This window comes from Ostrinia furnacalis, unplaced genomic scaffold (genome assembly GCF_004193835.3).
Source record: "Ostrinia furnacalis isolate ACB-3 unplaced genomic scaffold, ASM419383v2 OfSCF2054, whole genome shotgun sequence".
Taxonomy (NCBI): Eukaryota; Metazoa; Arthropoda; class Insecta; order Lepidoptera; family Crambidae; genus Ostrinia; species Ostrinia furnacalis.
In genome coordinates, this window is record NW_021132293.1 from 1478431 (window position 1) to 1502924 (window position 24494).

A 24494-nucleotide genomic window follows, 5' to 3' on the forward strand; every position below is an offset into this window, starting at 1 on the left:
CGTTATTTAGTATTTAAAAACATTTAAGATCTGTCGAATGAAACTGTTGTTCTCGTTTTCGAATTTTTATATCCCTAGAGATAGGTCTAAGCAAATTGTTTAAATAAATTATGTACATTCAATAATTAGTTGTAATCTGATGTAACTTGTTATATTGAAAACTTTAATTGATGTAAAAATCGGGGTTTTGTCTAAATTAAACATTAAAAACTGTGGCATACGTGTTGGAATCAAATAATTCTGTTTATCTGGACATCTGTCCTGTCAGGCTAGGATGCGCGCCGTGATATACTTTATCGACATCGAAATGTACGGCCAAAAAAAATAAATGGCGTGATTGATAACCGCTTATCGTGACGCGCATCCTAGGACTACTGAACTCATATTGTTCTATTATTCTTCATAGAGTTAACTTCTTCTTCCTTTTTGGTGGTTTTTCCTTTTTAAATATGAATCATACGAGGATATGAAACCTAGAGGTTTCGTATACCAGTAGGCAGGGTCTGAAATCAAAAGTTCCAATGTCTAAAATCGTAAAAATCCCGTTATTAAAAACTAATGAAAAATATTGACGCAAAACCCCGTTAAGAAGTTCATAACAATTACTGTCTTATTTGTTTATGTATAAATGTATCTTGTTTACTTGCCGTATATGAAAATATTTTATCAAATTCACATGATAATGTCCCAATAACAATCATTCCAGTCTTTAACATTGAGACAGATAAAATATCTCTTTTATGCATTTCGTGATGTTAAAAATGTATAATGCCTGATTAATTATAAGTAAATATATTTTTATACAAATTCCCTTTGTTTCATTTACAAGTAGTATTCTTAAGCATCTTCTTTGTTTTACGAGTCAGTGACTGATACGATGGTTACGATGGTGGAAATTGACAATAGTGTAATTATAATAATTTATTGTTACTTAACTGATCTGCGAGTTTCTTGTTCTCTCGTCAATGTTTTGGTTTAAAAGTGTACATACTGATTATCTTTTTTAACCTCTGGTTGTTTTGCTCCAGAGTGTTCTCTCAAGATCATTTTTTTTTTGTTTTGTTCGTCAGGCATTTCTTTTATTTCGAAAAACCTAAGCATTGGGTAAATATTCATATATGAATTAACATTGACTGATCATTCTTTATATTTCGGTTTTGGCTTCGAACACGAGCGCGCCCGGTAAACCGTATTGTCCGAAATGTGATTACCGGTCTTGGCTTAGGGCACAGAATAAATGGGGCAAAAAGTGTACCCTTTTATACCTGCAATGGGTAATTTTGTTCCATTCAAACATACGTAGGTTGAAAGGTACCTTCTAAATTGGACCGGTCTACCTTTGAAGGAAAATAAAGATTGTGTTTTTTTTTTTTGAGAGGCTCGGCTCCCGACTTAAGTTATTTATCAGATAAATCTGAATGGATATAAATCTATCATCAGTCTGCCTTATTATCCTAATTTATGTAAAGGTAAACTATCTATTGATGGATTTAGTACTTTGCATTATTTATAAGCTACCTAAATGGAATATTATACAGTTGTGTTAAAGAAAATAAATTAGCTAACAAATTGCCCGGATTCAATGTAGTCAGATTACCAGATTACCAGGTAGTAGTCAAATTACCNAAATTACCAGGTAGTTTAGGAAAATTGCAAAATGCTTGTTCGATCTCCAAAACTTGTTAATCATAACCACTATAAAAGCCTTTTTGTTCCACCTACCTAAATACTAAAGAAGGAAGGTCAAAGACAAAATTGGCACAGAAATTTCAAAATTGGAAAAGCAAAAAAACATCAAATTAAATGTCACAAAGGCCGGCATCGTAATTTTTCGATATCCGCATTCCGCATCACGTTTGTATGGTATTTTTTTTGTATTACGTTTATATGAGTTGAGTTGAAGTGTGGTCGCGCGATCGTCTGCGGATCAGCTGTTGTCGCGCATGTGCACTGGGCAGCTGCGGGGTCCGCCAGCGCTCGACGCACCCCTTCGCGCAGTGGCGCGCTGAGAGCCGGGCCGCGCGTACGTGCGAACCGCGTGTTGTGTGCCTATAGTTAGCGCGCCCCACTGGGCTCGCAGCCAGCAAGCATGGACGCGGTACTGGCGGCGCTCGTCGCGCTCATGGCACTGGCTGCCGCGATGGCGGCCGTGCTGAGCACCCTCTCCAAAGCGGCTATCTTCGCTCTCCTCGCGATCGCACCCTGCGTCTACGGATACAGGAAGCGTATTTACGTTATAATCAAAACCCTGCCACGGGATCTCAAGTGAGTACCGACATGTTCATATTTACATTATCCGACTCTAATTTTATACTGCTCATCGAACGGTTACCGTACGGTTTTGCACGTGTGAACTGTAGTTTACAATAAGTTTAAATTTAAAATTTTATTCGCACCACGTTCCTGTTGCGCAGTAATCGTTCATGGTTTGAGCTCGGTTGGTAACCTAACGGAATCAATGACCATTGCCGCGGAGCACGGTTGGAACTTTCGTAACGGCCAGGTAATAAGAAAAGCATATTTTCGCATTTGCGACCAATAAAATGGCCGGAATTGTATTTGCATACCACTTACACAGAATGTAAGCATGGGAATTTATCGCCACGGATAAACAGAGTTCTGTACCCACTTTGAATGTTTATTGAAATACTCATTGTACGCGCTATCAAAGGTTAACAATGTGATATAACAAATGTTAAGTCCATCTGCTCAGTTTAAATTTACTAATCCACTACAGCCAGTATTTAAATTCTGCTTATTTTACATAAAACTTGATAACGTGAATCGATCGCGTCACATGCGAGATGGCAATAAAGGAAAAAGCGCTATAAAAATGTTCTTTATTTCGATTCATGACAATTTTATATTAAAGGTTATGCTGTGAACAATATATGTAGAATACCTATATTTGCAAAGCAGGATTTTATATTAATAAACATGCGCAGTAATTTAACTTAAGGAAAAAGGTTCTGTCGTCGCCGGCTTTGGCTGTCGGTTCTATGCGGATATTTTATTTTACTTCACTGTGCGATAAAGCAGAAAACTAGACTATAACAAAATAAATCCATACATTCTATGGACTTTAAACACTTGATATAATTTTACTTTTGCTGCAGGTGGCCCAAATGTTTAAGCAAAAAATTTATGTTGATTGTAAACTTACTTACATTTTAATGATAAGGAAGTTTACGTTGGTAGGTACACTAGGTAGGTATCTAGAGTATTATTTTGTGTTAGGTCAGTATTATGATGCATCCCAATTATTGCCAATTGATTGATTCGTGGTCGTGACAATGAAGACATTGTTTATGCTTAGGCGCGGTTGCGCAAGAGCTTAAACAATTCGCAATTTGGCATTGTTTATGCAGGTTTGGATTATTTAACTGTAAAACATTTAAGAATATAAAGTATTTACTCTAGAACGTTAAGTAGTAAGACGTCGACGTTACATCAGTTTTATTCCCAAATAAAATTAACTTAATTTCGAAAAGCGACGTATTTCTATACTATAATTTCTATGAATATCATCCATCAATAAACATCAAACGATGTTTTTACCTCCATTGGCCATGTGTTTTAGGAATACAACATTAACTACATTAATGGACACTGCATGTAGCTAAGTATACCTTCGTACCTTTTAAATTGTTTAAGGGTCTACTTGATCAAAGAACATGAAGGTCATCTAATTACTTTTCCATACTAAACAATTATTTGTAGAACTGTCTCTCCTATGTCCCATATTTTCTCAAAAACGCAGATAACTGATGAAAAATGTGTATTTATTCTGTACAAAAATCTGCACAGTTTATATTTACACAGTTGTGTAACTAGCCTAACACGGTGTTGTAATACCATCTCCGTGAAAAAGCAAACAGTGACACTGATAACGCACTTGTACAGTCGAAGCATATCAGCCAATACATTTTTGTTCAAAAATAGCACATATTACGATCTACATAAGATGCGATGGTTAACTTGATGTAAAGGCAGTCAATCTCGCGTATCATTAGGGCTGATACCCCGATAGCTTTGTCAATGATATTTGGTCTATAATATAAAGTGGTCCCCACAGAAATGATTGACGACCTATTTTAAGCACTGGTCGAGAACTTAGAGCACCGAAAGAGGTTGCAGGTTCGATAAATATTTAATTTAAAAACATGTCTATTAGCGTAATTACTCTTTTACCTTGTTTTATTTATTAATCAACGACGTAGTAAGCCGTCCACGTCGTCTTCTAAAGATAATCTCCAGACATTAAAAAAAATTAATCTTAAGCCGTCGTTTAGGTACTTTGATATTTACTTGTTTAATATTGTTAATTGAATAGGTATAATCATTTATCTTAACTTTCCCGATTTAATAATCGTCTTTTATTACTTGTGCGTGCCGAAATGCGTTTGAATGTTATCTTTAATCCATAATGAAATACAGCTTCTGATAACGCTGCCGCTTTGTTCTCAAAATTCATAAAAGCATATCTTTTCCTATAATTAGGCTATAAAAATAACGATTGATGCGCTCAAAATGCAACACGTAAAAGATTTATCACCTACAATTAATAAATATTAACATTACAAAGGCATGGGCAATTATAACAGTAAACGTTGATGGCGATGCGCATATAAATAAACAAAACAATTTATTATAATTTCACGGTGTGTAATTTGATTGAAACAAAAGAAGTGCGCTTAGACTGCCCGCAGACCTTTTATCGGCCGATAGTTTGGTTCTTATCAGTATGAGGAATCGACCGATACCAATCATACTGATTATCTGCCCGATAAAACTATCGGCTGAAAAAAGTCTAGTCTACGGGAACTAAGCAGCTACGAAGTTGTCACGTTAATAGAATTCGTAGCGTCGTAGCGTTATATTGTCGGTGCCGCAGCGTGCAGTCACGTGAGCATCGATCGGTCGTGTGCAGTGAGCACCGACTGCACTGAGCCGGTATCTAATCGTATGGGTCAGTAGCTCCACAGTATCCTATGGATTCTTTGTCTAATGTACGGAATGTACCTATCAAATGTGTAACTACCATAATTCGAAGACTGCTTGTAATCAAATTACAGATTAAATCCTTGTTGTTCCAAAGTGGTGGTAAGAAGCTACAAAAACTGCAATAGTTGATATGGGGTAGGAATGATTATATTAATTGATCTGATAGATTTGTCCTTACAATATGATCTTCAAACTCTACTTTACTTACCTCTACTCTTCTATTTATTTCTGTGAAATCTCGTTGCCCATCAGTTTCCAAAGCATACCTATGATTGAGTGTGATGAGAAGCATAATTTTGTCTGCTAAGATCGACGCGTAAACAATAGCTGTTATGTCTGACAGACGATCGTCTGATGTATTTATAAATCAATTAGCTCTATCTACAACTGCAAATGTTTTATTTTCTTACGAATGAATGCGTGGGTATAAGTTTATTGTTGAAGTTCATGGGAATGGTCACAAGTATTGATATTTTTTTACTTATAGGTCAGCATTCAGCTGTATTTTCTCATTGTACTCGTAGCAAGCTTCAGATCTAAAGAGAGTAGAGTCCTGTATTTCGTCGATTTTACGCGATGCCATTTTTCGTCATAAAATCGTTGATAAGTTTTTATCACGGTGGGCATCCTCCTAGCCCGGCTGAATGGTTTTCGGCTAAGACCTAGGTGTCACGTAGGGATGGAGAGAACCTACTCTTTAAGCTTTAAGTGTGGGGGTAGACCAGCACCGCGCACTGTTTATTTACCCGCGACCCTCTCTCTCCCCGTCAGCAGATTAATTTATTTATTATTCTGTTGGAAAAAGGTTGCTATTTAGTGTCACGATAACGCTTCAAGCGTTTTAGATTCTAGCAAATTATTTTCTCCCACACTAGCGAAATAAAATAAACGTGAATTAAATCTGTTACTTTAAAAGGTGCTCCATCACCGGGAGCATTTGCGTGTAATGTAACGTTACAGATTCGAGCATTACATCAGCGAGGGAGGTAAACCGAACATTTGCGCACCTTGTAATGAATGATACAAAACGAGTATAATACCTACATCGAGAACTCACGGCCGATGGGGCAGCAAGGTTCTGGAGTGGAAGCCTCGTACCGGAAAGCGCAGCGTAGGACCGACGACCTCATAAAGGAATGCAGGCCGCCACCAACAGGCCATTGTGGAAATCAATGGGGGCAGCCTATGTTCAGCAGTGGACGTCCTATGACTGAAAATGATGATGATAATACATCAGTGAAGGATAGAACCGAGCGTTTCAATGCGCGTCTTGTAATCTTCCTTGTAAAGTCGTCAGCAAGTGAGGTAGTAGGTATTGTAATTTGTAATGCTCAAAGTCGAATCTGCATAATGTTACATTACACGTGAATGCTGTGATGCACCTTTCAGCGTTTTGCGTCGCTGATTGCGTTGCAACTCAACCTCTCGTGACACGGGAACCAGACAACAACAACAACAATCTAATGAAGGGTACAAAGATTATAATGCCCGCCGTCTTACTCACTTGTTTGCTACAAAACGGTGTTATTTTGTTACTTCTTTCACGATGTGTTGAAATGAATGACGTCCTTGAAAGCCATCTGCTTGGAAACGTTGATCGCGTGATATAGGGTCATTATACCACTTTCCGTGGAAAATGACTTATAAATATCACTCTTATTTGTACTTATTTATCTACCTTTATTTTACATTTTGATGTAAATTAGTTTTATGATTAACTTAATAATAAACTACCATGCAAAGATAATTTAAACTTTTTATAATTTAGTATGTCTTAATTAGAAATAACTACGTCAATCAATGGCTATTTATTTATTTATTCTTTCGTGCCATTTATTTAGTAGGATAAGGCAAACTTCTCTGCTAGTTAATTTTGGCTATACCGATTCCTATAAATAAATGAATTTACTAACGAATTACTAATGTTTGAATATTGGGTATTTGACGTTTAATTGTCCCAGATTCGATTCCTAGTGGAGTAGGTAAATTAAGTAGCGTTTGGAATACTTCGTCCCTTCCTACATATTAATTATTAGGGTACACATATAAAGAAATTCTTAATTTAGATCCATTCCAAAATAATAGTACTTATCTACCTAATAAGTTATTTACAGCTAATTAGGCCACAACCTAAATAACTATTTACTGTTTCATTTTCTTTATTAAGTAGGTCGTTGCGTCAGAAATGTAATACATTTTTGAAGCAAATTCGTTAAATAAATAAAGTATAAGCAAACAATAGATGTCAATAGTTTAGGTTACTCATACATATTCAACAAAATAGGACCAATAGTTAAAGTCCAGAGACACAATGACATCATTTAATTTTTTACCTTTTTTTTTGCGATTGTATTGTCTACATAGTTTGCATGTTTTTTTCTTACATAAGTGCATGGATATGAAAAGAGAAAACATGGGTATAACACCAATAACTAGTTACTATGTCCAGGTTAAGACACGATGACAACAATTTACCTTTTTTGCGATTGTACAAATTGTATATTACGTATGTACTTATTGTCTACATTATTTGCATGCTTTTTTCTTACATAATTGCATGGGTCTAAAAAAACATGGTAAAACACCAATAGTTACTAAGTCGAAGTTGAGACACGATGACGTCATTTTACCTTTTTTGCGATTGTATATTTCATAGGTACTTGTTGTCTACATAGTTTGCATGCTTTTTTCTTACATAAGTGCATGGATCAAAAGAAAATCATGGTGGTTACTAAGGCTCCTTTATTACTAAGGTCATTTTTATCACCCTAGGGGAATGTACAGGAAATAGGGAGTATGCCTACCTGTCTTGATATAGTCCTGCTGACAATGTAACATTAGTTTTCCAAATCGATGCGATATCGCGATTTACACCAAGTTTTTGCGTTGCTACAACAAAGATGAATCTTACTTTATCCAATCATATAGTGTTTGGAACTTTGGAATAGGTATCACATGGCCTTTTTTAGGCATTTCTAGGACTCTGTTTTGACTTAACTTAGCATCACAGCGTGTAGACAAGCCTTGTTTTATCTCGGGATTTTTACCAAATTGCCGCACCGTGTGTATAAATTCCATGGTGTGTCATGGAGATGGAGTCATGTATCGAATGCTCCCGTTGTTTATCGAGTGCACCTTTGTTTTTACGTGCAAACAGACGGCTTCCTGCGGGACTTTGTGCTACTGCTATTTTTACCAGTCGATCATGGTCGGTTAAAATTAATTAACATTGGTTGGTTGGACTGCAGACGCAATTACTACATCCGAAACAGTTTGATCCAGAGACTATTTTGACGTTTTTCGCAATGAAAACGGTTCGTTTTTAACCCAGACCACTTCCAGAAAGGTCATTGGACCATTAGTACGGACTATACCGTGACGAACAAAAAAGAATGGGCTTTTGTAGCAGTACACTTATTGGATGTTTTCTTAAAGAATTAGTGTGCTCTTTGAGAATTTATTTATACTCTTGTTCTTTATTGGTATTCTATTGAATATTTTGTTGGGCATGTTTGAAAAAATTAAATTCATTTAGAATAATCGAACAGCTTATCAACGATGCCATTGCAGTTTCTTCCGACAGGTAGAGCAAAATAGGAAATAATGTGGTGATTAACAAACGCCTAACCTTTAAACCTTTTATTAAACCTGTGCCATAGATGCATTATCATCTTCTTATTATCAATGATTACACACCACCATATAAACTGTCGTGAGACAATGATTTGTTGTGGTTACCAAGCGTTTATGTAGAGTTATATACGGCTGCCAATAAAATAAAGCCACAATCTAGTCACCAAGTGACTTTAGCTAGACCTAATAAAACGATCTATTGATATTTTGCTAACTACTAATTATCTAATCCTAAATTTACTAAGCTGAGCTGTTACATCTGGATTAAATAACGGATAAAAAATATTTATTATAGGCACAGGCCCATGATTATAGGCCTTTGACACGTGTAAAAAATGGTTTATACTAAGCCTACTATTTTTTCCGTAAGTTCTTTAAAAAAATTACAATGGTGGTATTTCAATAAACCGTAAAAATATTTTTAGACCTTGAGCCAAAAACAGTACAATTTTTTTAACTGACAGACGTATCATAAATCGATACTTGTAATACCTATCATAAACCAATTTGTCGTTGTAGGCTGTTCATATTCCTATTTTGATAGTGCGACATGACGCACGAGCGGATTAATTGTATATTGTTTCAATTTCACAACTGCCACGGAGGTGTACCAGTAGCACAGAATAAATAGTAGCCAGTAGTTTGTTCTTGTTCAATAATTCATGTTGTTTTTGTTGCCTTTTGGAGGGTGACCTCTTGCTCTTTCTATCGATTCACACACACACGGACGCACGTTATTTTCGATTGAACTTTAATCGTCATTGCCGTGCTGTGGCGTTTTATTTTACATTGTAATATGATGGACGATGGCTGCCAAATGCCTTCTAGTTACTTTCTTGGTTGTGCCTTTTTACCAAATTGTTCAGGCTGTATTACACTTTACGATACTTACTGAATTAAAACAATACAAAATGCACGATATTGAAGTAGGTATATAAACTGCCAGTTTGACCCATGTACTTAACTTGCTTTAGGTTTAGGTACCTACTCGCAAAATGCGATAAATGTGTACTCAAGTGTACCTTTATTATGTCAACAATACATTATCTTTGTTCCTTAATGTTATCTTTTAGGATTCTAAATATTGATGTGTCCAGTTGTACTTTTTCCCGGGCTATAGAAATATTTTGTTGTTACAAAATATGAGGATATAAAACGTTTGATAAACTAGGCTTGATAGTAGGTACCTATGGTTTCGATCGATTAGTATGGCTTTGGTGGATTGGTCACACTAATCGCATGGTAGTATTTTTGATTCAAATTCCAGACGACATTCCAAGTGGTTCAAAACTTCAAGTACATGCGAAATGTGCCTAAGAAATTATTGTGGTGGTAGGTATACCATTGCAGGCTTGACTATTCATCTGACAGTAGGAATATAATATTTCTAATTTGTGGCTGTGTGGGTTAGGGTAAGATTTAGTTGTAGAATGTAGACTGCAAAATACTTTTCATTCAAGAAAAGCGGTCGCAAAAAATGAAACTGCAAAATAATTTATGTTAATTTCGAAATGGAGGTAGTCGACTGTCGCTTCAGCATCATCATACCGTCAATGCAGGTCGTGATTGTCATGTTTTTTTTTTGCCGTGAATGTGCAGAGTTTTTTGTACCTATGTCTGCCAACAAGGTCTCAGTCTCCCGCTTATAAGATTATGACAGCGCGCGTCACCGGTGGCGTGACCGCCGCAATGCCGCCGTTGCATGGCTTCTGCGGCGCTATATCGGGCCCTGTTCCTGCAGTCTGGCTATTCTTGAATAAATAATCTACGTAGAATCGGTCATAGGCTTGGAATCCTGGCAAACGATATCTGACTTACATTATTCAATACATTACCACAAATAATATAATAAGACACACCCTGCGGACTGTCGTCGACGGGCTTTTAGTCGTCCGATAGTTTGGTCGGGCTGTTAGTATAAACAGCCTAGGTATGGAAGTGCGGACACTACACCGATTTGGTATCAGATTCCATACNTTTCTTATACAAATTAGAAGCCGACCATACTAACTACCGACTAAAAAAGTCTATAGTCTGCGGGGTATTTAATAGGTCATAGCTTAGAAATCCTGGCAGACGATGTTTGCAAGGCTTACATTATATGTATATTACCGTGAATCGGAAGAAAATATCTCAAAAGGATTGAGGATACTGTTGACCTGGAAACAGCACACTGAATTTATGATGATTTATGTTTAACAAAAACGTTTTCACGAATAAGTGTCGCCTGATGGATGACTAGCAAATTTTTTTGGACACGTTTGAAAATACAAAAGGATACATACGATGTCTATTCTTGGAAGGTACCTAGGTACCTTTAAAGTTTTAAACCTTCTTGTTGAACTTTTGAATATTTTTTCTTGGTAACAGAACGTGCTGTTTCCTATTTAAATATGTCTTTTGCCTCAATCAAGCATGAGCAGTTCCCTGGTTAAAATTTATGACATTTGTCATCGCTCGCAAACCTTCTGCTTCATCCTACCCTGGTATGAATTAAAAATCGATTAGTTCTAATACTTGTCATCGACGGGTGTTCTTCGTGATATCACGTGGTACCTTTCCCTGGTTAATAATAAAATAGCGAGCTTTGATGGGAAAGCTATAAAACATGGACAGATGGCAAGTGTTTCAAGGGCAGCCTACCATGAAATTATCCACTCTATGAAATATCAATTAGATAGCTCTAGAAGTCTAGAACAAACGCGTGATAATAGCCGACTAGACTTGCCTACTTACATAGTGAGTGATGTCAAGTGATACTTAATTTGCATGAGATGGTAACAGACGCGCTACACAAGTAGTGATTTGTCTAGTGGATATAATGTATAATATAAGATAATTTTGATGAGAACCGTAGGCAACACGAGAAACACAAACTAGCTCTAACTTTATACAGCCTTGAAAGTTTGCGCGAAATAATTGTAGGTAACTTGAATTATCCAATTCGGTTAATTAGATTCGAGAACACTGGCTTACTTACCTATCTTTTTTTTTATTTTATTTTTATCCACAACGAGGAAGCTCTTAGCCTGAATCTCACCTGATGGTAAGTGAAGTTCAGGCCGAAGGTCGAAGCGAGCTTCACCCGGAATCCTCAACCATCTACTACTAAACAAAACAATCACATGCTAATAATGAGGTTTTTCCAATCTTGCGATGAGGAATGGTCATTGATTTTTTGTTAGGTTTGACGAGAACTCGCAAAAGTTCTCATAAAAAGGTGGTTGAACAACAGAACTCTAAATGAGCATGCTTATTTTGACAATGTTTCGACACACGTGCTACTAATTGTAAGCAGGAATTACCAAATAGTGGCATGCTTTCGTGCTTGTACATATAATGAGCTGATGAGCATGTGCATCAGTATACCTTTAAACTTTTCGAGCTTTAAAATTTAAGCAAGTGAATGTGTTTTCAGGTTCCTTTGGCGATATGCGAACGGCATGGTCAGGTCGAAAAGCTGGGGCCGGCATGACGCTACCGTGGCACAGCTCTTCACGAAACGCGCGCTCAAAACCCCTGACGCGCCGTGCTTCATCGTTGTTGGAGACAGGACCTGGACCTTCAAAGAGGTGAGATCTTAGGACGCCTTTAACTAGATCAAATTTTTAGAAGCGCAACAGCCGCACGTCTTTGTCACTGTGTCGCTTTAGTAGTGGCGCTGCAACTGCTCTTCTAAAAAACTGTATGAAAGCATAGTGCGTGCCAGAGCGCTGCTTTGAAGGTGCATTTATTCTTATTCCAAACAAAATACCTAGGCTTGGTTATTTAATTTTTAGCGTTAAGAGTCGCATCTCAAACTAATTTGAAAATTATAAATAACTTGAAAAAATCGAACTGCCTAAGGCGGGAATTGAACCCACGACCTTCCGCTTGCCGGGCGACTGCTCTTCCAACTGAGCTACTTAGACACTGGATGAACCCGTCGAAAGCGTCGGCAAGCGGAAGGTCGTGGGTTAATTCCCGCCTTAGGCAGTTCGATTTTTTCAAGTTATTTATAATTTTCAAAATAGGCTTGGGTTTAAACCGATCTCAGTTCTCATTTGTGAATTTCGATGCGTCGGCAAGAGGCTTTTGTAATGCAAAGTACCTGTTCTCTGAACATGCGCCCAACATCCACCATGCGTCGTAGTAATTTTGTATCACTTATTTAGTTCGTTATTAACTCAAAAATATTTATTTTAATCATGCCCTCAAGCCTTTAAAAAGCCGCACTAAAAGAGACCTAATATAAGAAAATAATTTTAGAGATAAAAGGAGCAATTATTATCTTCCAACGCAACAGATAAAACAGTGACAGGCCTAGCAATGTAATTATGTGGCTGATATTCATATCTCATATCAGTAAGAATATTAAGTGTCAAAGTTTACCCTAATAAAATGTACCTACTGGTAATGCTGCCTAAAAAACAGAGATAAGAAAATACATAAACATACTAGGTTAAATTATTAAAAAAAAATGCCCTCCTTTATTACTTTGTTATTATTTAATTAGTTACTAATTTAGTCAAAACAAACTTTTATGTCTAGACATTGTTTACTTACATCTAGGAACAATAACGTTGGTTGTTTTTCTATCGAAACTCATTAGTGCCGACAAAAAAGTTGTAAATAATAATAAACTTCATTCCGAACTGTGACATTACAACTAAGTATGTGAAGGTAAAAAAACTTGTTCATGATGTAATGTCTTGAAATGTTCTCCGAACAGTCCAAGGGCCATCGACCCTAAATCTGCGTCATCGATGCTTGCATAATCGAATCTCAAATACTTGGGACCGACGTGATCGAATTTTAAATCGATTATTTTTAACGGTGTATTCGCATAGTAATGTTTCCTTCCGATGTTAAAAAAATGCTTTGTAGAATTATGCTGTTCTGTTGACTATTTTTTAAATAAGTATTTTAGTTTTTTTTTATTCTACCTTTTCTTTTTCGTAACAAAAGAATAATTATCCAATGTGTCGAAATCTACATTATTTTTTTTTAAATTATACGACCCATTCTACATTTTCTTTACATGTAAGAAAAAGTTAAAAGTATAATTGGTTAACATTTAACCTACATCCGTTGAAACGTGTAAAAATGCTTCGTAGTAAAATAAGTGTATGTTTTATATCACCAGTGCCAGTTAATTGATCTAAAATAGATTGATTGAAGTTTGCACAACAATCGTTTACTTTAGAATTGATGCCGCTATCAAAGGATTTACGTCTTTAAAGTCTCGAAATAGATTCAACGGAGATTGTTGCATAATTTGCCTATTATCTTTAATGTTTAGAGTGGTTATCAAGATCGTTTGCTGATCTTTCAGAACAGATTATTTTTATATATTATGTAGAGTCAAGCCACATAGGTATTTTCAGGAAGATGTATTTTCATTATAATTATGTTGCAGCATTGACGATTAATAAATTGTTAACATGACAGGTACCTACTTATAATTTTTCAATTAATACTGCAGTCTGGCCTGGCCTTCATGTACAAGACTACAATGTTTGTAGGTTCGATTTCCGTTGGGACCATATACGAGCATAATTATGTTCAGAGTTGTAATAAGAAAGGAAGTGTAACCGACGATAAATTTGTTTCAGATGGCCGCCAAGTCGAACCAAGTGTCGCGCGTGATGCAAGAGCACCTAGACCTGAAACGCGGTGACGTGGTGTGCGTGTTCATGCCCAACTGTGCGGAGTATGTCTGGACTTGGCTGGGCATGGCCAAGGTGGGCGCCGTGTCCGCGCTCATCAACAGCAATCTCAGGCACAAGCCACTGCTGCATTGCATACAAGTCGCTAAAGCGAAGGCGATTATATTCTCAGACCAGCTGGCTAGTGGTGAGTTATCTCTTAATCATAAAGAATGATAAGCTTTTAATGCGCCATTTTATCGATATGCCCAATGCCTATAGATACAGTTTGTCGCCTAAAATCGTCGATAAGATTTTGTCACGGCGCGCATGCTCGCCCGGCAGGTCTAGCTAAACACGATAACAATGTGACTTGTTTATCTATGACTATTGACTAACCTCGTAATCAATCTCTCTTCCAATGTGATGGCCACCCAAATAAGATTATTAACTCTTCAATTTCCCAACAGCCGTGGAAGAGGTCCGCGGTCAGCTGCCTTCGGATCTGAAACTGTTCCAACTGTACGGGCAGTGCGCCCCAGGGGTGGTTGACCTGACCGCCGAGATGGAGAAGCACCCTCCTGAATACCCCATCGTCACGGAGCAACTCCACTACAAAGATACGCTGTTGTATATTTACACTTCGGGCACCACGGGCATGCCTAAAGCTGCGGTACTGCCGAACTCCAAGTGAGTGACTGTTTTCAACACCCTTGATATAAAATATGTGGATCCTTAATTTTGTAATACAAAGGTATACCTACGAGACTAAGAAATTAAAGGTATTCTTCTCAATTTACAGACTCAGATAACTCTGGAACTTGTCAATAAAACAGTGTGTTCTAATTTTCTGATTCAAACAGGACACGCCGTTGATAGAAATACTACTCATCAAATTAGGTGTTTTCTACTGTAATGCCACCGATTCTGAAATATGAGAGGGAATTGGAGAATAGAGATGTCCTCATTTTATTCCTAGTCGCTGTAAAGATCTCGACATTTTTTAATGTGCATATCAAAAACTGCAGTAATTTACAAGTTAGTGACTCGTCCTTTATAAAAATTCAGTGACCAAAATGTATTTCATTTCATCCAGGTACCTGCTAATCGTGTGCGCAACTGTACACATGCTGGGTTTGAAATCTCGCGATCGTATCTACAACACGCTGCCGCTCTACCACACGGCTGGTGGTCTAGTGGGCACGGGCGCGGCGCTCATCGACGGCATACCAACCGTCGTGCGCCCGCGCTTCTCCGCGTCCAACTACTGGACCGACTGCATCAAGTACGAGTGCACGGTACGTGCCATTACACTAATGTATGAGCGTAATTAGGTTCTTGTACAGGAGGGGTCATTCTGGTCTAGAAAGGGAGGAAGTCAGGCTCTTAGACACTAAAGAAAGAGACACAAGGTAGATACGTAGGGATCGGCTCTACAACACGCTGCCGCTCTACCACACGGCTGGTGGACTCGTGGGCACGGGCGCGGCGCTCATCGACGGCATACCAACCATCGTGCGCCCGCGCTTCTCCGCGTCCAACTACTGGACCGACTGCATCAAGTACGAGTGCACGGTACGTGATATAAATCTGGCCTTCACTGGTTGGGTTTGTTATTAGCGACTAAGCTGTAGAACTTGGCTTCATGGAAGTTTCAGCGGTGGGAATGACAATATAGGAACACGGCCCATGAAATAATAATCATTTTAAACAACAAACAAACAGTCATGTGGTTCCGGCAAGGTAGAATAGTATCATCTCCACTCATCCTTGGATATCATAAGCGGTCCCCTGAGAGAAATATGTGAATATCAACAAAAATAATATGTTCTTCCCAACCCGCCTGGTTGGCGTGGGAAGTGTAGACCAAATCCTCCATTTGCCACTGGTAAATTAGAGACCGTCGTGCATTGGAGAATAAATGACCTAATGAAAACGATGATGTCCAGCAGTTGTCTTCTAGATGCTGATGATAATGACGATGAAATGATGATAAACCTGTTTGTCCCCCAGGTGGCTCAGTACATCGGCGAGATGTGCCGCTACCTGCTGGCGCAACCGGCGCGCGACACGGACGCACAGCACCGCGTGCGCATCATGGTCGGCAACGGCATGCGTCCCGCCATCTGGCAGCAGATCGTTGACAGGTAACACCTTCATTCTTTCGATCGATCATGGGAAAAGCTCATACTCAATGGAAACAGAAGGCAAGCCCGAGTGATCACGGGTGCGCTAAGACACTACACTACAAACCACATGCTCAAATGGGCCTAACTACGGATGACAGCTGTCGAGCATGTGGAGAACATGCGGAGTCCATGAAACAACTACTGTGCGAATGCGACGCGCTAGCTAGAACTACAATGGGTCTCCTGGGGTCGGCTTATCCGACACCAGAAGAATATAGGTCCTTCTCACCCAAGAACTTGATTCACTATATGGATAGGATCTTTGCAGATGAGGGGGGATAAAGGTATAGGGAAGCACAAAAGATCCCAATGGGTCGACGTGCACTGTGCCCATAAGCGGCCCTAAATAAGATAAGATTCATTATTTCATTCATTTGGCGGACAAAAGCGTCTGGATGCGCTTGCTAGCGCTGAGAAACGAAACTGTTGTCGGTGAGGATACGTTTGCTAACTTCAATAGTGACGTGTTTCATTCATTTACAAGCGCTTCCAAGCGCTTTTTTCCGCCAAACGCAGCCATTCATTCAGAATTTTCGATCACACTGCATATCGCTGGCATATCAGTTCTCACTGGTTAGATCCACCCCAGACCAGCAGGTGTTTAGTCTGTCTTTGTTAGTAAATATAATAATAAAACATTGTTTATTCTAGGTTCAAAGTACCGCAGATAAACGAAATCTACGGAGCGACGGAGGGCAACGCCAATATAAGTGAGTAAATAACTTGAGTACATTTAGGACAGTAAGTCATCACAATAACAATAACACAATCAATAACATTTATCATTTTCTCTCCCGATAATTCGTGGACTTTGTCTAACGTTGTTTACGTTGACTTTAAAATGAAACTTTAACCTTGTTTTTTTACAACGGATATCTTTCAGATAGTAAGGCAACGACCTCATTTGTTTTTGCATTTTTCTTTTACAATTTTATGATAATTTATCTAATTGCGCAGCTTTTGGAACAAAAATAGCAATTACGTATAATATAATAAATGGTCTGGTCCTCATAAGATTACCTAAATACGAATATTTAATACGTAAGCTTCATTAAATTTAAATACATACGAGTGAAGGATATTTGGTAAATTAATCAAACTGAACTCTCAAAACATAAAATTATCCTCTACTAATCTATGTCCTTCACACTGATTTATGAGACACAATGGTAAATAAATACACATAAGTACCTACAGCATACCTTATTACTGCAATATTTTGATTTTGCATCATCGGAAAGACACCGATGCATTGATAGTGAAGCCAATAAAAAGTAGTCATAATATGGAGTCAGTTGCGTGTGTTGACGAACCACTTTCTACACAGTTGTTGTTGGACCGGGTAGAAACCAGTTTGTCAACATAGGCCCTTAGGACACAGCAACTTTAAAAGCTAATACTATACTAAGTCGCCTTTTTTGTGTTTGTATAAATAAAGATTTTAAATACCTTTTTTTAAAGCAAATTAAATATATAAATATCCTTGGACATTTTACACTGCGCCCTCTAGTCCCAAACTAAGCAAAGCGTGTATTATGGGTACTAGACAACGGATATAAACATACTTAAATACTTTTTTTTGTACATAAATATTATACATAGTAACACCCAGACCCGTCACAGAAATTAAAATTCATCATTTCAATTTCTGCCCGGCCGGGAATCGAACCCGGGACCTCTCGGCTTAGCAGTCCGTTCTGAACCACTATACCAAACGACCGACAAATTAAATACCGAAAGGCGGGTCCAGACATGTATCATTTGCCCGATCCGATCACCGTATCCGTATCGTCGACGCGAATCATGATCGCATATGTGGACGGGTAAACGGGTACCTGGTCTACTCATTACCCGATACGGTGATCGGATCGGGCAAATGATGTCTGGACCCGCCTTAATATTCCTTTATCATGTACCAGTAAACGTGGACAACACGCTGGGCGCGGTGGGCTTCCTGCCGAAGCTGGTGCCGACGTGCCTGCACCCCATCGCGCTGGTGAAGGCAGATGAACACGGCGGCCTGCTGCGAGGGCCTGACGGGCTCTGCATCCGCTGCCTGCCCAGTGAGTACCGTCCAGTTTTCAACAGTCTAAAAGGTTCTCTCCATACAGCACAGGCTTGTTGAAGTGCATGCCCTGTGAGTAGTCTATGTCCTGTTTCTAGCAATCTGTAAGGTTTCACCATACTTACGGTATGGTATAACCCATTGGGTGTAAACATAAGTAACACAAACAAAAAGAAAAACTTTATTGACACAAATAACAATAACCGTGTCATTTGACACGGCTATTTAACCGCTCACTTACCTCATACACGCATAAGCGAGTCAGGTCCTCCACTTGTACCCATTGCAGGTATTGCACATCTTTTAAGGAGATCCTTCGAAACTACCTTCAATTACAAACTTCTCCATAATGTTATTCTTTACACAGTAACAGTAGCCGTTAATAATATCTATTTTTTTAAATTTCAGATGAGCCGGGGATGTTCATCGGTCTCATTGCGCAAGGCAACGCTTCCAGGGAGTACCACGGATACGTCGACAAGGTAACTCTCAATAAACCACGACAGCAAAATTGCTGTTACGCATATTTTTAGCAATAGGTATTATTATTAATCCTGAGTTACTTAAATGACACAAGCTCAGCTTAGTGCAGCAGCCGCTAGATAAGCAGACTGTATACCCTTTATGGCAAATAAATACTTTTTACTTTTTTTATTATGCGTGACAATTTCGTATAACTTTTTTTGTCCTACTTATCACATTATGTAAGTTAAACAGCATATTCAATTTTCAACTAAACGTTCCAGACCGACAGCAACAAGAAGCTAGTCCGCGACGTGTTCCAAAAAGGCGACGCCGCCTTCGTGAGCGGCGACATCTTGGTAGCCGACGAGCTGGGCTACCTGTTCTTCCGCGACCGCACGGGCGACACCTACCGCTGGAAGGGGGAAAACGTCGCCACGGCTGAAGTGGAAGACGCCATGGACCCTGTTCTGGGCCAGAAGGCGTGCGTCGTCTATGGCGTTTCTGTAAGTATTGCCTCTTTATTACTTGTGAGACCATCGCCACGATAGAAGGGCGACATCTAAGTAGCTGATGAGCTTGGCTACCTGTTCTTCCGCGACCGCACGGGCGACACCAACCGCTGGAAGGGGGAAAACGTCGCCACGGCTGAAGTGGAAGACGCTATGGACCCTGTTTTGGGGCAGAAGGCGTGCGTCGTCTATGGCGTGTCTGTGAGTATACTTCTTTGTTTCAAAAGATTGATCAATCTATCTATATTTTGCATTAGCAACGCTATTCAAATATAGATGACCCACGCTGAACTGTCCCACCAAACTCAATGACAGGGGGGCGCTACCATCGTTCAACTATATTATGGTTTCCAACATGGCAAAAACGGAACCAGCGATCCGGTATTGACGGTGGCGCCCCGCTGTCAATGTCATGGATAGGACAGTTCAGTATTTTGGAACTACTTATATCTCACTCCGGATTGACGTCTGTCATTTTTAAGATGATGGCTATAAGCCCAAATTCATATGCTGAATGAATGGGTCAATTAGCATATTACATAACTTGAAATGTGAAGGCCATGTTATATGCATTGATCCTGAAATCTAATTTTAATGTCAGAATACCTTATGGGGGTACCGAGCGAGAGGTGCAGGGGAGGGCAGCTTCGTAGGGCACACGAGGGACATTATCTAGAAACATGTAACCTCCTTTGGGTCAGAATGCCCATTGCTATGTAAACCGTAGCTGTCAATTGATTTGATTCATATATCTCATGTAATAAAGCACATTTTACCTCACCTTCCAGATCCCTCAAACAGAAGGCCGCGCTGGCATGGCGGCCATCGCAGATGCCTCTCGCTCGCTCTCACTGCAACAACTGGCCCGTGATCTCGACGACTCGCTGCCGTCTTACGCGCGCCCGCTGTTCTTGAGACTCGTCAAGGACATCGAGATCACCAGTGAGTATAAAATAGCACTTATTACAAAGGCCATAAGTGTATTATTGCGGACGAGTCTCGCTCGCTCTCGCTGCAACAACTGGCCCGTGATCTCGACGACTCGCTACCGTCATACGCGCGCCCGCTGTTCTTGAGACTCGTCAAGGACATCGAGATCACCAGTGAGTATAAAATAGCACTTATTACAAAGGCCAAAAGTGTATTATTGCGGACGAGTCTCGCTCGCTCTCGCTGCAACAACTGGCCCGTGATCTCGACGACTCGCTACCGTCATACGCGCGCCCGCTGTTCTTGAGACTCGTCAAGGACATCGAGATCACCAGTGAGTATAAAATAGCACTTATTACAAAGGCCAAAAGTGTATTATTGCGGACGAGTCTCGCTCGCTCTCGCTGCAACAACTGGCCCGTGATCTCGACGACTCGCTACCGTCATACGCGCGCCCGCTGTTCTTGAGACTCGTCAAGGACATCGAGATCACCAGTGAGTATAAAATAGCACTTATTACAAAGGCCAAAAGTGTATTATTGCGGACGAGTCTCGCTCGCTCTCGCTGCAACAACTGGCCCGTGATCTCCTAGACGACTCGCTGCCTTCATACGCTCGTCCGCTATTCCTGAGGCTCGTCAAAGACATTGAGATCACCAGTGAGTCTAAAAATAGCTCTTATTACAATCGGATAAGATGTCTGTGTTTACCTGTCGCTTCAAAGGCTGGTGCGTGACTTGGACGACTCAGTTTTTACTCGAACACTCTTCTTTCGACCATCATTTTACAAACAATGCAGCGACGACAACTACATACTATGGAACGTCAAAAAGTGTCTTCTCTTCCATGACTAAGGCTGACAACAAACGAACGTAATTTCCGTAGCGTATTAAACGATCAAGTTCCAACACATTTTGCGTCGTTGTGAAGTTCATACAGAACTTGTGTAGGCTCAAAAAAAAAACGCGTCATAATTACGTTCGTTTGGCCTCAGCCTGAGATGATACTTGTGCTAGTAATTTGCTGTCAGTCATAACTCTAAGCTGGTAATCTGTCTAATACATACTTCTTCCACCTTTCCAGGCACATTCAAGCTCAAGAAGCTGCACTACCAGAAGGAAGGCTTCGACCCCGACGTCATCAAGGACCCGCTGTTCTTCCGCTCCGGAAACGACTTCGTGCCCGTGACGTCACAGCTGTTCGCCGACATCTGCGCCGGCCGCGTCAAGCTATAAGCGACTACCAACCCTAACCGCTGGACATAAGCACCACTATGCCTATGCCAGCAGTGGCAGTGGCTTACCAATGCGAATGGAAAGGTAATGTCGTGCAGCGTAAACAGTTTTCAGCTATATAGCTATAAAAATAAAGTTGGAAATTGATTGCGCTGGATGACACCTTCAGTTGGTCAATTAGCGTAGCCGATTTTCAACTTTTTTTACTTGGCATTTGATGCTAGCATTGGAAAGCCACTCCTCGCCACTCGGCTAGGCCCGCAGGTCTGTTCTCGCTCAGGCAAGATGGCGCCACGATCAGTTTGACAGCTGTCACGCCCGATGCACCATTGTAACTGCCTGCCATAGCTCTACAGCTGCATTATCCACCTGTCCAGAAGCGACTAAACTTCGTTAATTCTTCTAGTGATACAACACATCATCGCAAACGCTTTAACTATAATTTTCTTATTCAGCTATTTACATAGCTTATTCTCTCATTCCCCATATAAATTTAAGTGAGAGAGATGCCTGTTTCCCGTCATTACGTACGCTAATTCACCAATTACTATTTAATGACTAGGGTTTATGAAATGTCAGGTCAGGTGAAGCCACAAAGGAGATCTGTGGACAGTGTGGTCGTAGACCGGTGAACTGATTGCAATACACGGTACGTATTGTACATCACGAGCCCTGGCGAGTGCATATTAATTAATAATATAATTATTATAGTCATTTATCTTATAATGGGTGTTTCGAAACCGAAATCGAGGGATTCACATATTAGATAATGGTTCAAAATGATCGAGTTGTGATATAATGTACAAAGTTACCAAAAGTTAAGTGATAACTTGCGAACGAAACGTGATAACAATTATTACGTAACAGTAACAATTTCTGTACGAATTCCTTATATCAATTTTGTTTATTGAACACCAATAATAATTTTACCAAATATTTTTTTAACTTTACCAAAAGACTAATAAATTACACTTAAAATGTGCTGGTTTGAATTTAAAAGTCAATCGAGTAATGTTTTGTGTGGTTTATGTTAGTAAATAAGTGCAAGTGGGGATAGTGAACGGATTTTTAAGAAAGAACAAATTGTTAAAACCTATTATATTTATCTGATGTTTTAACCCTTGAGGATAAACCAGGTTGATTTTTTATTGATTTTCGACCGTACACAGTAAGGTTTTGATAATGGTGGCCACTATATTGCCACTGCCTTAACGGGTTAGTAAAATGTTTCCAAAATAACGACCATAATTTGTATGCTGTGACATAATATAGAAATGATAACCGTATAATGTGTAGATAAAATTATTGTAGATAGAACATTCCACCATCTAGTCTAATAAGATGTTTTGTTTTGACTTACGCACTTTACTAGATGAAATTTTGAGTTCCTAATTGAATTATATTGCAGGACAACGTCAAGTTTCGGGCACTTAGTAATTAGGGATCCTCATAGCAGTTATTTGTACTGGTTTAGAATTTAATGTAATTTATTCGCATTTTATCGCAATAATTGAGATATTACAGTAAACAAGTATGGATTTTCCATTAGAGTTGTGCCTTGTGACGATGGCCGTTGCACTGTAGTGTGAGTACTTAGTACGCCGTTCAAAACTCCTCCTGAAATTGTAAGTTGTAAATAAATACATAAATATATACACAGATTTTTATTGTTTCCAAATTCCCTTCTCTTTCCTAGGTATATCCTATTGCAAGCCTAGGTGGACGACACAACACAAATTTTAACACTTACAGCAGTTATTCTTAAACCATATATCGATTCACATCACATCACCTTGTATCATCATAATCACATTGCATAATCATAATAACTAAGTATAAAACATCTTCGTCTTCAGGAAATACCTACTTTGTTCTTTTGCACAAACGGATTTGTAAAATAACGCTGTCTTTATTTGAATGATTTTACTATTTAATGTGACGTCAATTGATGTTTAATTCACAGTANAGTGAACCACTGGTCTACTTACATTGCTAGAGGGGATTGCCTGTCAGTTCCACTCCTGTTATTTCTGCTCTCTTTATAACTATACAGTATTCCAACTCGGCCATATTCTTGAAATAAATGTCAACAGCCCCGCGGTACGTCACGGTATGACAACATGCGATAGGGCTGCTCACCTACAGTACCCATTCTAATTACATCTGTCTACTTAGAATTTCTATCTAGTTTTGTGATTGTATTTTTTTTTTATTTAGTTGTTTTGTGATTATTAGATTTAATAAAATAAAAAATAGGTAATAAAATAATTTTGAATCTACTAATCATAATGAGTAGGTACTTAATGACCTGGTACTTTAATTTCAGGCGGGCGAAGTCGTGGGCCAAAGCTGTATAAATACAATATAATTTTCATTTCAAATCAAACTAGCTTGTATGTAAAATCATCAAACTTCTAATGCTCGTAACTCAGTTCAGACTGAGTTTAGAGGTATATATGTCATAGTAAGTTTGGTTTATTACACTATTTTGTAATAAAAAAATAAGGTTTGGTCGATGGCCGCGCGAAAAAAAAGACGCCACCTTCCATACAAAATCTGAATCAAGACGGTCAGTCAAATTCAATCACCTTAGTCATTTTCAACACTAGGCCATCGACGTCCGGTCGGCACATTCGCGACACCCCTAACTTTTGGATTTCGACCACGTCCCGAGATTTGAAATTCGAAGGAAAGCTCGCGTTTCGTCGGTTTATATGAAGTTACAATACTGTATGATATTATTACCGTGATAACGCTGTCTTTATCTGAAAGATTTTACTAATGTGACGTCAATTGATGTTTAATTCACAGTAACTACTTTTGATATTTATGCGCGC

At 39.0% G+C, this 24494-nt stretch overlaps 1 protein-coding gene across 1 annotated transcript; it reads left to right on the top strand.

Annotated features, from left to right (window-relative positions):
- The first annotated feature begins 1917 nt into the window (after positions 1–1917).
- LOC114354473 (long-chain fatty acid transport protein 4) lies at positions 1918–23176 on the top strand. The gene is made up of 12 exons (XM_028306873.1): positions 1918–2265; positions 12056–12209; positions 14232–14472; positions 14735–14954; positions 15361–15562; positions 16278–16411; positions 17105–17163; positions 18373–18516; positions 18927–19000; positions 19265–19486; positions 20281–20434; positions 21506–23176. Exons 1-12 carry the CDS (start codon positions 2090–2092, stop codon positions 21655–21657), a joined length of 1932 nt encoding a protein of 643 aa, XP_028162674.1. The 5' UTR covers positions 1918–2089; the 3' UTR covers positions 21658–23176.
- Positions 23177–24494: the final 1318 nt, after the last annotated feature.

Excerpts from the sequence above, each read along its gene's own strand:
- LOC114354473 (XM_028306873.1), top strand. The coding sequence starts at position 2,090 with ATGGACGCGGTACTGGCGGCGCTCGTCGCGCTCATGGCACTGGCTGCC. Across the intron at positions 14,473-14,734 it reads CTCAGACCAGCTGGCTAGTG|CCGTGGAAGAGGTCCGCGGT; the intron begins GTGAGTTATCTC and ends ATTTCCCAACAG. Across the intron at positions 17,164-18,372 it reads GGAGGGCAACGCCAATATAA|TAAACGTGGACAACACGCTG; the intron begins GTGAGTAAATAA and ends ATCATGTACCAG.